Here is a 14,414-nt window from a genome sequence, read left to right as displayed (position 1 = left end):
CTTTTCCAGGCTGGGTGACCTTGGGCAAGTCACCTGACTCTCTGGGCCTCCCTTTTTAACCTACGGGATGGCAATGACATTAGCGATGCCTGCTTTCACAGCGTTGTGAGGCTCACATGAGGAAAGACATCAAACACTTGGGACAGTAGCTGGCACGGCTCACTAAATGTCAAAGAAGGAAGACACACCCGCCCAGAGACTCACACGGTCAGATACGCCCCTCAGAGATAGGGCGTGGGCATGGGGAGACTGCAGTGATGCACGAGAGGCCTCTAAAATGCCGGAGAAATAGCGGAGGTATAACCCAGGCCTCAGAAGCCTCACCTCATGACTGCGGATACACCTGCACAAGTGGGACGCACGGAGGCCTCATACTTGTATGCAGCTTGTGACACTGCCAACATGGCGTCCCCTGACCCTGGGGTCGGTGGCTTCTGGACCAAGGACCTCCAAAGGCAGAGGGTGAGTCAGAGACCCCCAGGGTCTGGAGTAAATCAGGGAACGACCATATCAGGGCCAAGGATGGGACCTGTCATCTATCCAATGTGTCATCTATCCAATTGTCATCTATCCAATACGATCTATGGCGTGCCAAGCGGTTCTAGAAGCTGGGAACACGATGGTGAATAAAGCAGACACGGGGAACAGCCAAAGGCAGGCAGAGGAAAACTCCAACAATTGCCTGTCATGGAAAGGGCTGGAAGAAGCCAGAGCTCCGATGGGGGGTTATGGTGTAGGATGGACTCCAGAAGGGAAAGAAGGGAAGGCCTTGACAGTGTCTGAAACAGCAAGAGCTCGATACGTCCATTTGCTAAAGGGACAGATGTTGGCAGGACCCTCTCATGGGTGGGATGAGAACGTGCAGGAGTATGGAATCAGCTATGCTCCAGGGTTTAGTTCTGAGCGGATGGGGGACAGTGGAGCCACTTACCGAGCTGGGAGGCTGCTGGCCTAGCAGCTTGACCTCCTGGGGGACGCGGCTGGCTTCACTCAGTTCAGATAAGTCCTGTGTCATCTGCCGATGACATTTCCAGTGCGGGCAGGCTAACTTCTCACAGTCCCCATTTCTTCCCCCAGGGCTTAGCTCAATATGCCCGACGGACGTCCTCCCCGGGGAGCCCAGACCCCCACAGCAGGCACAGTGGCTGGGTGTGGAGAACCAGCCTGCCAGCATGGCCTTGCCAAGAGGCAGTGTGGTCCTGGGGCTGGGGCTGGGCTGTGACACCTCTCCTGGGTTGGGATGTGCATCAGGCACTTTCTAGCTGTACGAGCTTACAAAAGGCACTTTCCCTCTCTGAGCCTCTTTCGTGGCTCAGAGGGTGAAGAGAGATAGCAGGTGCTTGGTAGAAGCCAGTTGCTTTCTTTAGCTCCTGGCGCTGGGCTAGAAGCTTCATAAGAGCAGGGGGCTCAGATGCCGCACTGCAAGATTGGTTCCCTCACCGCCCCCCCCCCCCCCCGCCCCCGTTCCTACTGCTTGGCTTTGAAGAGGCTCCACCCTCTACGCCCATCTAGGGAGGAGCCACACCTGCCGCTCTCCCCATCGCCTTCATGGGGCAGGAAGCCAGAGGAAGCTTCTTCCCAAACCACAGAGGATATGGAAGTCTCTGCCATCTGCTGGGGTTACCTCTGGGGAAGTGGCTCTCCCTGTGTGGTCCTCTGAGTGGTTTGTGGGTTGGGCTCCAGGCACCTGTGGGTCAGGACCCATCAAGGAACTTTCCTTGCAGGGCTGCTGCTCCCTTGGGGACTGGCGAGAAAGACGTAACATATGTGTGGTCCACGTGGCCAAAGGATTGAGAAGTCACTAGTTTGGGCCAGTTGATTCTAGAGCGTTGCCTTACTTCTCAATTTCTCCAGCTTTGCTAGATTTTTGCCACGAAAGCGGATTTTCTCACCTAGTGACAGAACCCATGACAAGATGATGGCCGTCCAGACACATGAAGTGGGGTTTCAGCCATTTGTCTTATAGTCTCCTGGGCAAAAAGGAGAAGGGCCAGAGAGAATTTGGGTGTTGGGGTCTGTTGGTGGCACTCTGTCCCTGCACCGAGTGGTCAGTGGGACATGAGAAATGAGCATTGTTGGTTCTGCCCAGAAAAACCATCCTCTGAGTGGGAGGGAGGTCCCTCAGTCTGGTCAGGCGTGTCAGAAACGTCCCGGGTCGTCAAGTCCAAGGGGCCAGGAATAGAAGGCCTGTGTGGTCCCCGTGGCACCGAGTGGGCTTTGCATGTCGTGGGTAGTTGAGACCAATCAGTTGAATTGTGTTTCTGGAGCATTTGCTCTACAGCCTGCTCTGCAGGCTAGATGCTTTCTCATTTATCTTTTTTTTTTTTTTTAACGTTTATTTATTTTTGAGACAGAGAGACACAGAGCATGAACGGGGGAGGGTCAGAGAGAGGGAGACACAGAATCCGAAACAGGCTCCAGGCTCTGAGCAGTCAGCACAGAGCCCGACGCGGGGCTCGAACTCACGGACCGCGAGATCGTGACCTGAGCTGAAGTCAGATACTCAACCGACTGAGCCACCCAGGTGCCCCATCTTTTTGAAAACTAATGTTAAGTATTTATTTAAAAATTTTTCAGCTTTTTTGAGGTATAAAGGATTCCCTTCATTGAGTTAACACATCTATCACCTCACATACTTATTTTTTGAGTAAGAACTTAACATTTATTCTCATTGAGACTTGAACCACAATTCTAGTAGGCGAATGCTGTTAATGCCTGTTTTATAGATAGGAAAAGAGAGGCACAGAAGTGAAAGTTGCCCAACGACCAGGTAAGAAGACGTGGCTGGGTTCAGTCTTAGAGAAACTGGACGAATTCCACAGTATTACTTTTGCAGATGAAGGCACATCGTCCGGACACAATCGGGGCACAGAAGTAGCACAAAGGACAGGTTCCCGTCTCTCCGCTCAGATCTGCAGTTTTTATTAGAACGAGCCTTTGTGACTGTTAAAAATAGAACGGTTGCCTGCGTGCAATCCAGGGAAAGATGAAATAAACAGTCAATACAACTATCGGTTGGTACCGTGTTCCCATCTGGCCCCGGTGGAGACGGGGTGCCCTGAAGCCACAAATCTGACGTGCCCTGAGGCAGATTTGCAGTGACAACTCCCAGGACACTGCCTCGTACCAGCAGCTGGGGGGGCAGAGCTCGTCTTTCTGAGCCATCATGTTATTCGTGGGAAAAACTTATGTTTCTCTGCAGACCTGGATATTAGAAGCAAAGTCAAATTATCCATGAATCCAAGGAATGTGACCTCCCCGAGGCTGAATCAGTGTCAACGGTATGGAAGGTATGGGGGCTGCCCCGGGGGGTTTTCAGTTCTCACTTCCGGGTTTAGGCTTCAACACCAGAGGTTGGGTTACCCGTGTGGTCTCACTGGGGTGGTCGAGCATCTGAGATGCTATACTTTAGGGCAAGGACCCTGTTCTGAATTTCTAATAATACAATGTTTGTGGTTTGTTTTTTTTTTTTTTTTGGTGTGTGTGTGTGTGTGTGTGTGTGTGTTTGTGTTTTAATTTGGCGACCTTGGCAGGGATGGCAGGGAACGTATCTTGCTCATCTTTACCCCCCAGCACCTCGCCTCTCCTAATGAGTAATGCTGGAGACAAGACTAGTGCTTTTGAACTGTCCCTTTTCAAAGCCACCAATGCTCATTAAAGGTTCATCCTGGGTGAGTCAGACATTTTTCTTGGCTGCCTGCCTCACGATGCAAGAGGCCTTTGTTTCCTGGATGATCTCACTGCTGTGAGTTAAAAAGCAGCCTTGGAGTGTTCCTGAATGTAAGGAGGGCTTGCCCAAATGGGCAGCAGTAGAGAATCACTGTGCACCTGCCCCACCAAACACTTAACCAGGGGTTCCAAAGGCTAAGGTGGACAATAAATCACACACACACACACACACACACACACACACACACACTGAGGCAGATCATTATTAGCACCAAAGAGGCCCTTATATATTGTGGGGTGAGAATAGAAAGCTGCTATATTATTGATGATAGCTAAAACCTGGAAGCAACCAAGTATCCACTGAGGGATGGATGGATCCAGCAAACTGTGGCATCTACACACAATGGAGTATTATTCAGCCTTAGAAAGAAAAGTAATTCTCGGGACACCTGGCTGGCTCAGTCCGTGGATCTTGGGGTTGTGGGTTTGAGCCCCATGATGGGTGAAGAAATTACTTAAAAAATAAAATCTTAAAAAAATAAAATCTTTTATGAAGAATGTTTATTTTTGACAGAGAGCATGAGCGCACGTGTGGGGGAGGGGCAGAGAGGGCCAGAGAGAATCCCAAGCAGGCTCTGTGCTGACAGCACGGACGTGGAGCCTGAACCCACGAACCGGGAGATCGTGACCTGAGCTGAAGTTGGACACTCAATGACTGAGCCACCTGGGCGACCCATATTGTACTGTATGTGTGTGTGTGTGTGTGTGTGTGTGTGAGTATATATACACTTTTTAAAATTTCTTTTAATCTTTATTTTTGAGAGAGACCGAGTGCGAGTGGGGGAGGAAGAGAAAGACACACAAATCTGAAGCAGGTTCCAGGCTCTGAGCTGTCAGCACAGAGCCCGACATGGGGCTTGAACTCAGGAACCGTGAGATCGTGACCTGAGCTGAAGTCCGACGCTTAACTGACTGAGCCACCCAGGGGCCCCTGCACTCTATTTTTGAAGGGAAAGCTTTCTGTACGCCCATTTGTCATGGCAGAAAGGTCTGGAAGGAAGTGCCTCAGCTGTCAGTGGGGGAGGCGGTGTGGGACTCGGGTGTTTGCGGGGCTTTCCGTTTCCGACCTGCCGCACTTTTTGCACCATCTGTCTTTTCAGTGAGTGTTGCTGCCTTCGTGGTAGAGTGTTACAGCCAAGGTGGCAGTGTTGGGAATTCTGGCAGTGTTGGGAATCCGTGCTTGCCTGGAGAGGTCTCCTGAGGTCAGCCGTGGAACTCAAGGTCACAGCTGATCCCGGTCATTGCTCTGTGCTGGAGGCGTCTAACTGACTTAGCAAGACGTGGCTCGAAGTAATTCTAATACTGAAAGCTTCAGGACCCGGGAGGCTGTAGGACAAGAGCTCCCATCAGTGAACGCACACATTCCCTCCTGCAGGGAGCAGGGGGGAGGTGGGCAGGGTCACAACCCCCCCCACCCCCACTTGGGCAGACCGAGAGGCCAGGAGGAGGAGGAAGCTGCCTGAGGGCGTCCCACGGGGGAAGGGCAAAGGGAACAAGTCCCAGGCCCAGGAGGCCTGTCCACCGGGACCCCGCCCTACCCCCAGGGGCTCAGTTCCAGGGTCGGGCCCTCTTCAAGGATAAGGGCCCTTCCTTCTGGCACCCGTGCATCCCTCTTCAGCAAGTAAAAGGAACAGGCGTGCTTTTTTGTTAATAAAGTAGAATAGCATTTATTTCTTTCTTAGAATCTTTATTATACATGCTGTATTCATGGAAAATCAAGACCTCAAATTGGATATAAAGTATGTCCAGCTGGGCCGGTTAAGTCGCGGTTAGCGCGGGAACAGTTACACTGACGCTTTCTTCCCCTTATAGGTGGCCATCATTTTCTTGATTTCAGCAATAGCTTTGCCTGGATTCAGCCCCTTGAGAGAAGAAAAGAGAATCAGTACCAAAGGGTACGTGAGACTGAATGAAGAACCCAGGGCCTGGGGCGAACCCCCCTCAAGTGGGGCTGGGGTCAAAGCAAGGCGATGCGAATCTCATCCTTTCAAAGCCAGGGGGGGCTGGGGCTCAGGGCTCTCCGGTGTCCACCTGGAGACGCCTCACAGCGGCCGGACGGCTCCGGTGACCCCTCCCGCCCCCCTGCGCAGACCCACGGGGGCCGTGTGCTCGAGACGCACGCACGTCCAGGAGAGGGCAGCTCTTCCACGGCCACGGCCGGCGTCCCAACCAGCCGGCAGCCCTCAGTCTCTTACGCGTTCCCGTGGACACACGAGAGCCCTCACGGGTGCCGGGAAGGAAGGGCCCTCCCTGGGGACCCTTCCCAAGCTCCCGTGGCAGCCTGACTGGCCAGTAACCCTGCTTCCGCAGGAGGCACCATGACGAGCCCAGTGAGCGCCGGCCGCCTCAGCAGGGCACAAGGACGCAGCCGAGGTGAGAAGAGAGCCCGGTCTTTCTAGGAGCACAACTCTACCCTTGAAAAGACACTGTGGGTCGCATGGGCCCTGAGCAGGAAGTGGAAGTTTGGCACCTCTAACACCCATGACCTGGGCAGGGGGAGGGGGGGGAGGAGTGGCGCTGCCCTCTCAGGGGCCTGAATCTGTACGCACACGCAGCTCCAACAATCGTGCAGAGGAAACTGAGGGAGTGAAGAAGGAGGTGGCACTTTTTAAAAAGTTTACTTATGTATTTTGAGGGGGGAGAGAAGCAGAGAGAAAGGGAGAGAGGGAGGAAGGGGGAAGGAGAGGGAGGGTGAGGGACAGAGAGAGGGGGAGAGAGGAGTAGAGAGGGAGAGAGAATCCCAAGCAGACTCTGTGACACGGGGCTCGAACTCACGAGCCACGAGATTGTGACCTGAGTCTGGTGGACACTTAACCCAGGCTCCCAGGAGGTGTCACTTTTTTAAAAATTTATTTTAATTTATTTTTTTAATTTTATTTTTTACTTTTTAAAATTTACATCCAAATTAGTTCGCATATAGTGCAACAATGATTCCAGGAGTAGCTTCCTTAGTGCCCCTTCCCCATTTAGCCCATCCCCCTTCCTACAAGCCCTCCAGTAACCCTCTGTTTGTTCTCCATATTTAAGAGTCTCTTATGTTTTGTCCCCCTCCACGATTTTACATTATTTTTGTTTCCCTTCCCTTATGTTCATCTGTTTTGTCTCTTAAAGTCCTCATGTGAGTGAAGTCATATGATTTTCGTCTTTCTCTGACTAATTTCACTTAGCATAATAGCCTCCAGTTCCATCCACGTAGTTGCAAATGGCAAGATTTCATTCTTTTTGACTGCCGAGTAATACTCTGTTGTATATATATGCGCCACACTTTCTTTATCCATTCATCCATCTATGGACACTCGGGCTCCTTCCATACTTTGGCCATTGTCGATAGTGCTGCTATAAACACGGGGGTGCATGTGTCCCTTCGAAACAGCACACCTGTATCCCGTGGATAAATGCCTAGCAGTGCCATTGCTGGGTCGTAGGGTGGTTCTCTTTTTAGTTTTTTGAGGAACCTCCATGCTGTTTTCCAGAGTGGCTGCACCAGCTTGCATTGCCACCGACAATGCAAAAGAGATCCTCTTTCCAGGAGGTGGCACCTTTTAACAACTTTCTCACTGATGCCAAGCACCCGGCTCTGCCCGAGATCAAGCCCGTCCGGCCAGCTGGCCCTGCCCAGATGCTCCGCCCTGGCCTGACCCCGGCACTCCCCTCTCCATACTGGACTCCACGGGGGCTGATGCCCCCGATCTTGGGCTATGGAGCCGGTGCTGTCCGCCCTGCAGTCCCCACTCTGGTGGGGCCGAGTAACTATGACGCCTCCCGAGGCCAAGGAGGCTGTCCTGGGAAGCCCTGAACAGGATGGGCGGAGGAGACCCACGGGCTGCTGTGGAGTGCTGTGATCCGGACGCTCCGGATGATGGGATTTCTTTTAAGCCACCTCCCTCTCCTCACTCATGGTGTCACCTAGCCTCGTGACTGCCTGGTCCCATCCGCTGAGAACCTTTTGTATGTTCGACCCTACTGCCAATAAAGCACTTCCATAGTGTGGGGGGTGGCGGTGGGGGAGGGGGAGAAATGTGTGGAAAGAAAGAAAAGAGAAAAAGAGAAAAGAAAAAAAGAGATCTTCAGAAGGAAAGAAAAGGAGAGAGAACACTCTTCCAAGGCTGCTATGGAATGATCTCGAAAATAAATTAAGGGGTAAAGGCAGTGACTGGGACTGAACAGGCCCTGTATGCATTTGGTACAGCGTGCAATCTCTGGAAAGGCACACGAGAGGCGGGGAACACAGGCTGCGTTGGGGAGGTGGAGGGGGTGATGGGGTGAGGGATGAGCGTCCACGGCGCCCCTGCCCGCCTCCGCTTACCACAGGACTAGGGGGTCAGCACACCCGAGCCCACCTGATCTGGGGCAGCAGGAAGAGGCTAGTCTGGGAGGCAGGGGGCCTGCTTTTCTGGCCTTGCCCTGCCCCGACAGTGACCTTGGCAGGTCGCTGCCCTCTCTACTCCTGCCCGGGCTCGGCTTCCCCGTCTGTAAGAGGGTCCCTTCCAGTTCAAACAATCTGGGCCCGTGTGTCCTCCCATGGGTTCCAGACAGCCTCCGTTCTTGTCTGCTCCCATGTGTCATGCAAAGACGCCCCCCAGGGAATGCACCCAGAAGCCAAGTGCCCCCCGGAGCTGCTGTCTCTGAGTCTGGAACAGGCCGGGCACCCGTCTGTGGGCCCATTTACTGAGCGCTCACTGTGCCAGGAGCTGTTCTGAGCACGTCAGTGGTCTAACTTGCCCCACAAATTAGAGGTCCCGGGGGCAGAGCCTCACCCCCGCCTGGGGGCCCCTACCAGGCCCCACTGCTGATGGACCACGAGAAGCACCGTGGCAGAGACGGGCACCTGGAAACACGGGTGTCAGGCAAAAAAAGAAGGGAATTACCCACCTGGATGTCCTGTTTAAGCTCGGCTGCCTCCCCCCACGCTTTCTTTAAAGCTGCTGGCTGGTTATCCCGGTTTCCATCTTGCTGCCTGCTCACACACTCACCCCACTGCCTATAGTCTCTGCTCGAGGGGCAGCCATGCTCTGAGCTGCGTGGCCCGGGCTGCTCCCTGCCCACCGCCTGGACCGAAGGGCAGCCAGCCCACAGCGGGCCACGCGCAGCCAGCCCACAGCGGGCCACGCGCCTCGGATGTGGCACAGAAACGCAGAGAAGACAGGCGGATGGCCGGAGCTGAAATCAGGGCGAGTCCAGGAAGCAGGAGGACGAGCAGGAAGGGGAGGGAAAGCTAGGTGAGCTCGAGCTGAGACCGAGAAGAGACCCCGAGAACGAACGGGCTGGCTGCGAGAGCATAGCAGACTGGCTGTGGGACGCTGCGAGACGGAGGCACAGGGACACAGAGGGAACCGCACATGGCACTTCGGACGCTTCGGACACGTCGGCCCGGAGGCAGGGCGGAGGGCCGCCGGCGCCTCGTACCTTGGGGCAGGTCCTCGTGCAGTTCATGATGGTGTGGCAGCGATACAGGGAGAACGGGTCCTGCAGCTTGGCCAGGCGCTCCTCCGTGAAGTCGTCTCTGGAGTCGATCATCCAGCGATAGGCCTGGGGAACCGGGGGCCGAGGCGCTGAGCTGGCAGCTTAACCCGTCACAGCTCAAAGCCCCAGGCAGGGGTGCAGAAGGGAGGGAGTCTCTCAGTTTAGGGGCCTCGTCTCTGCTCCTTAAGTCCTGCCATCTTTCAAGGCAAGGCCCCCCCCCCCCTCCTCGGTAACCCCCTTGATTAACGACCCCCCAACTTCTGAGCCACACTGCACCTGGTACCCTGGTGCTTGATTACATGCGAGCAGGCACCGCCCCCTCATCACTTCAAGGCGCTCATTGGCCTCCTGGATGCCCAGCTTCTGAGTCAGGGAACCGCCTTCACAGCACCTACCCACGGTCTCCCGTAGACTGATGACTTAAGATCTCTGTCCAGAGAGGATATTTAATATTTGTTCCACCGACAGACTCCCGTGATTGGCCAGCCCATCTGGGAGCCTGGCCTGGGCCGGCTGAAGGCGGTCAACCGCCCGAGCACGGGCTGCTGGCGCAGGGAGGCGGAGGGGGCTCCGTTCCCCAGGACCTCACAGCGATGGTGCGGGTGCCAACGGTGAACGAACGGGCCTCGTCGTTCGATCTTTTATGTGGATGGGAATCAATGCTGCTAAGTGGTCACACCGCACGGAGCTTCCCTTTTTGTGGGAAGATGAGAAATGAGAACTGGTGTTTTTGAGCTGCTCGAGAATCTGAGAAAAGCACTGGCCAGAAACTTAAAAAGCACAGCTTTATGGGAAGGAACAAAGGCAGTTTCCCTGCAGTGAGTACACATGCAGTGATGTGCCCAGAAAGGCCGTGCTGCCTCCTCTCCAAGCAACCCCTAAACCCAGGACTCCAGGTTTTCATCAGCCTGGAAACAAGTGCCAAACTTACAGCTGGGAGGCTGCCCCTCAGTCAAATTTCTCTCTCCGGCCTGCACACGTCCAAACTCCCCGGGGAGGGAGACGGGGGGCTGCCTGACAGATGTGGTCTGGGGAAAGCAGGCACGTGGGGAAGCAAGAGACAGCTGCACAAGGAATGCGTTTTAACATCTGCAGGGCGTGCGTTGCCTCGGGGTGACCCTCACCACACAGAAACGAGGTATCTTGCAGAAGATGTACTGAAACCACGCGAAGTCCAGGCACCCCATTGCCCTGCCTGTGACGGACGCCCGTTGGCATCCTGGTTTCCAACAACCCACCGTCCTCTTGGACTTCTGGATGCCTCAGTTTTAACTTCTCTTAGAGCAACGAAGGAGCACCTTACCTGCATAAGGACTGCAGGTCCCAGGTATTTGTCTCCGTTCCACCAGTAGCTGGGGCAGCTGGTGCTGCAGCAGGCACAGAGAATACACTCATACAGCCCGTCCTGTGCGGAGGGAAAGGGCATTCAGGGGCCCAAGGCCGAAGAGACTTGGGTTTCTAGCTGACTGAATGTGATGTCGGCGGTCGGCACGTGAACAAAGCGACTATTTGCATGTGAGTTTTCTTGGCAAAATCCTAGGGGTGGCTTGTAGGGATGTATCAGATTTGTAAAAAGAGATCTTGGAACCAAAATGTAAACATTTGCTGGATTAGAACCCAGAGTTCTGAAGGCCATGTACAATGTACTTATCCTTTAATACACCACCTCTGTTATCTAAAAACAAACAAACCCCCCAAAAAGCAAAACAAAGAAAAGCAACCAGGGAAACCTGGGTGGCTCAGTTGGTTAAATGTCCGACTTCGGCTCAGGTCATGATCTCAAGGTTCATGAGTTCGAGTCCCGCGTCGGGCTCTGTGCCGACCAGCTCTGAGCCTGCTTGGGATTCCGTCTCCCTCCCTCCCTCCATGTCCCTCCCCAGCTCGTGCTTTCTCTCTCAAAAATAAATAAACATTAAAAAAAAACAAAACAAAAAAACTTCACAGCCTGGATACTGGAACTCAGAGTGACAGGGCTGTCCCCCACCCTGCCCAGCAATCCCTGGACTCTCGGTGTCAGCAAAGAACAGCAAGGTTCTAGTCCCAGTTTTGCCATGAACTCCTTTGCTCCTGTCTGCAAAACAGGTGGTGGAAGCAGGACCACCAACGGCCAGGACGTGTCTGATTTGCCCCCGAGTGTCAAAGAGCCTCCGATGGGGGCGTCAGCTTGGAAAAACCTGGTAATCTGCATACAGGTTTCTTTTGAAAAAGACAAACATCCTGCAACACGGTAATGACGTGCCCTTCTAGGCAGTGTGGGCCTGCTCCAGACCCCTGGTCCACTGTGGGCCCTTGTGGGTTCACACTGCCCACGTGGTCCCGAGAGGATGGCAGTCCAGCCCTTGGACAGATGCTCTTGTAGTTTCCTTCCAGAACACACTAAACAAACGGTCCGCACGATCCCATGCTGCCACTCTCCACCCCATCCCCCCAAGCCACACTTCCTGGCAAGCATCTTGGCAACAAGATTCCTCAAAGCAAGACAATAAATGGGGACTAATGACCAGTTTCTCACGATCTTCTATGGACTGCAGGTACTGCTGCTTGCCTTCCTGGGATTCATCCTTCTTCTTCAAATAAGGCTCAATGGATTTGTACTGAGCATAGAAGTTGCTCAAGTCCTGAGGTTAAGAGGCAGAAGGAAAACAGGGTCAGATTTCACCACCACTCCTTAGCTTCCTTATTCACCCCATTTCGTGGACAATCCCTACTTCCCCCCCGATCCTACAGAAGTCTGACTCACTTCGGCGTGGATCTGTGCAAAGACTGCAGAAGGAGAAATCGTCAGCGTTAATTGTGGCTCGGAAATCTCTCCTTCACCCACTCAGGAAGCCTTCCAATCCCATAGCCCCTCCAGTGAAGGTGGTCAAACACGGGGAGGCAGAAATTAAAGTCCAACGCGTAACCAGTGTTGCCTTCCCCACTGGGATTTTCCACATGAATTCTTTGTAGTTATGGACAAATTCTTGATTCTGGGACTGTTCCAACTCTACAATCTTGTGCCCAGTTATTCCCAAACAATCCTCACCAAATGAGCTGCTGGAGAATCTTGTAGGTGGGTTTATCTTCGACCATTCAAATTCCTTAACTCAGGGAAAAAGCCTGCCCTAAAGAACTGATAACATATCTTTCTCTCTCTCTCACACACACCTCTTCCCCTCTCCCCTGAAGATAAAAAAGGGGGAGGGATGGGGGGGATAGGAGACAGAAGGGGGGATGGGAGGGAGGGAGGGAGGGAGGGAGGCAGAAACTCACGGGAACAAGATCCTTTATCACATACATATGTGGAAGAGGGTAGATTTTGGAGACTTTGCTGAGGTTGGTGTCAATCCTGCGGGTGCAAGCCAGAGTGTTGCCTCCGTTGATGTTCATCGCGCAAGAGCCACAGATGCCTGATAGAGAGAATGCATTTAACACCTCCTCCCCGCCCCCGCTCAGGCGGTCCAGCTTCAAACTCTCTTTTCTGGAATGTTGTTCCTCTACCATCAGGGGCAGCACTGACACAGAATCCACTGGGGCAGGAGGTGATGCTGTTTTCCCTCTCCTCCATCTTTCTGCCTGGAATGCAGATCTAGCGGCCGCGGTTCCAAAAGCCATTTTGGGACCGTGAGGTAACCTTGAGGCTGGCATCGACACGCCACAGATGGCGCTGGGAGACAGAAGGGGCCTGGGGCACTGGTGGCACCACAGAGGGCCCACATCAGTCCTAGCTCCAAGATTCATGTATTTCCAGGGGCATCACAGAGGGCCCACATCAGTCCTAGCTCCACGATTCATGTATTTCCAGGGGGGGGAAAAGTTTTTTTTTTTAAAGTCCCTGTTACTTGAACTCAAACTCTAACAGACAGAAACCAAAAGCAAAATATCATCTTCCGGTTTAGGCCTGGGTGTGATCACCCACATAGAACTCTTACTCTGTTTTCACCAAAACTAGCAGCATAGCGGCTCTGGGGATATGAAACCCACGTAAACTGGCTGAGCACTGACCTTCCAAGGAGAAGAATGAACTAACTGGAACCAAAGCACAGCAAAAATAAGGTGCTGACGCAGGACCCTGAGAGTGAGACTTCTCTTTGCCTGGACTCACGTCCCGTGTAGGGAAATTTCCTAGGTATTTCAGAGTTTAAAGATGACTATGCAGTATGAATCCACTTCTCTGAAGCTGTCTTTTGAAGATCAGGCCAGAGAAATGTGATTACTTGTGAGACGTGCACTGGGTTATCACTTTAGTAAGACCACTCCCTTCTGTGAATCTTAATAAGCGTGTCTTAAGCAAATACTCCTATAGTTCCCCAGGGGACTGAATGTCGTCAATATATTTATGTAAGCCTGGCATCCCAGCAGAGAAATATGCTTTTGTAAGCGATGGCATACAATTTAAAAAATAAATCTGGGGTGCCTGGGTGGCTCAGCCGGTTAGGTATCCAACTTCGGCTCAGGTCATGATCTCACAGCTTGTGAGTTCAAGCCCCGCGATGGGTTCTGTGCTGACAGCTCAGAGCCTGGAGCCACTTATGCTCTCTCTCAAAAATAAACAAATTTTCTTCTTCTCTGAAAAAGGCTCCCCTAGAAATTCTCTTACCAACAAGGGAAGAGAAAGGAGTGGTAATTAATATCATTCTGCTTCGTAGTTTTTAGTCCAGATGGGCCACAGCTTATATTCTTGGCTCTGAAAAAGTCTTACGGGGAAAGGTTACTGAAAAGCATCTATATTTCCTGTGTTGCCAGGACTTACATGGGGAAGGTTGGTGTTTAATTACAGCAGAATGTTCCCTGAACAGCAGGACTCAGCCAAACTATGGTAATATCTGTCAGCATTTGGTACACTAAATCCCATCCTGTAAGATTAGATGAATCAAAGCAGATGTCTTAGAAGCAGGACTGAATGACCTGAAATGTACAGCAGAACGAAGATTAAAAAGTGATGGGCCAATATCTATAGTGACTTTCCCTTTTAGGAAAGGTTATTTTAGGAAGAAGATTCAATCACTTGTTTTGGCCCACACTACCCTCTGTTTCGTTTTCTCAGGTTTTCCAAGCCTGGCCAGCAGACCGTACCGCCTGAGTGCAGTTCTGGAATCTGACAAATCTGGCGGACTCCTGGCTCCCCAACTATCTGTGTTTTTCTGGAAGTCCCTTAACCTCCCCAGACCTCAGCGTAAACAGTAATAGGGCTGGTCTATTCCGCGTAAAGTGAACAGAACAGAGCCGGGCATGCACACTGT

General features: G+C 52.8%; 1 protein-coding gene across 1 annotated transcript in view; it reads right to left on the bottom strand.

Annotated features, from left to right (window-relative positions):
• Nucleotides 1-5,367: 5,367 nt before the first annotated feature.
• Nucleotides 5,368-14,414, bottom strand: part of SDHB (succinate dehydrogenase complex iron sulfur subunit B) — a 30,825-nt gene continuing 21,778 nt past the window's right edge. The window contains exons 4-8 of the mRNA XM_049617979.1: nucleotides 12,445-12,581; nucleotides 11,694-11,810; nucleotides 10,496-10,597; nucleotides 9,136-9,258; nucleotides 5,368-5,591 (exon numbers count right to left, since the gene is read on the bottom strand). Of these exons, the coding sequence (XP_049473936.1) occupies nucleotides 5,514-5,591; nucleotides 9,136-9,258; nucleotides 10,496-10,597; nucleotides 11,694-11,810; nucleotides 12,445-12,581 (557 nt within the window). The 3' untranslated portion in view covers nucleotides 5,368-5,513. The remainder of the gene's footprint in view (nucleotides 5,592-9,135; nucleotides 9,259-10,495; nucleotides 10,598-11,693; nucleotides 11,811-12,444; nucleotides 12,582-14,414) is intronic.

This window comes from Panthera uncia (genome assembly GCF_023721935.1).
Source record: "Panthera uncia isolate 11264 chromosome C1 unlocalized genomic scaffold, Puncia_PCG_1.0 HiC_scaffold_4, whole genome shotgun sequence".
Classification (NCBI taxonomy): domain Eukaryota; kingdom Metazoa; phylum Chordata; class Mammalia; order Carnivora; family Felidae; genus Panthera; species Panthera uncia.
Note: the sequence above shows the minus strand (reverse complement) of the source record. Positions and strands in the feature narration are given on the sequence as shown.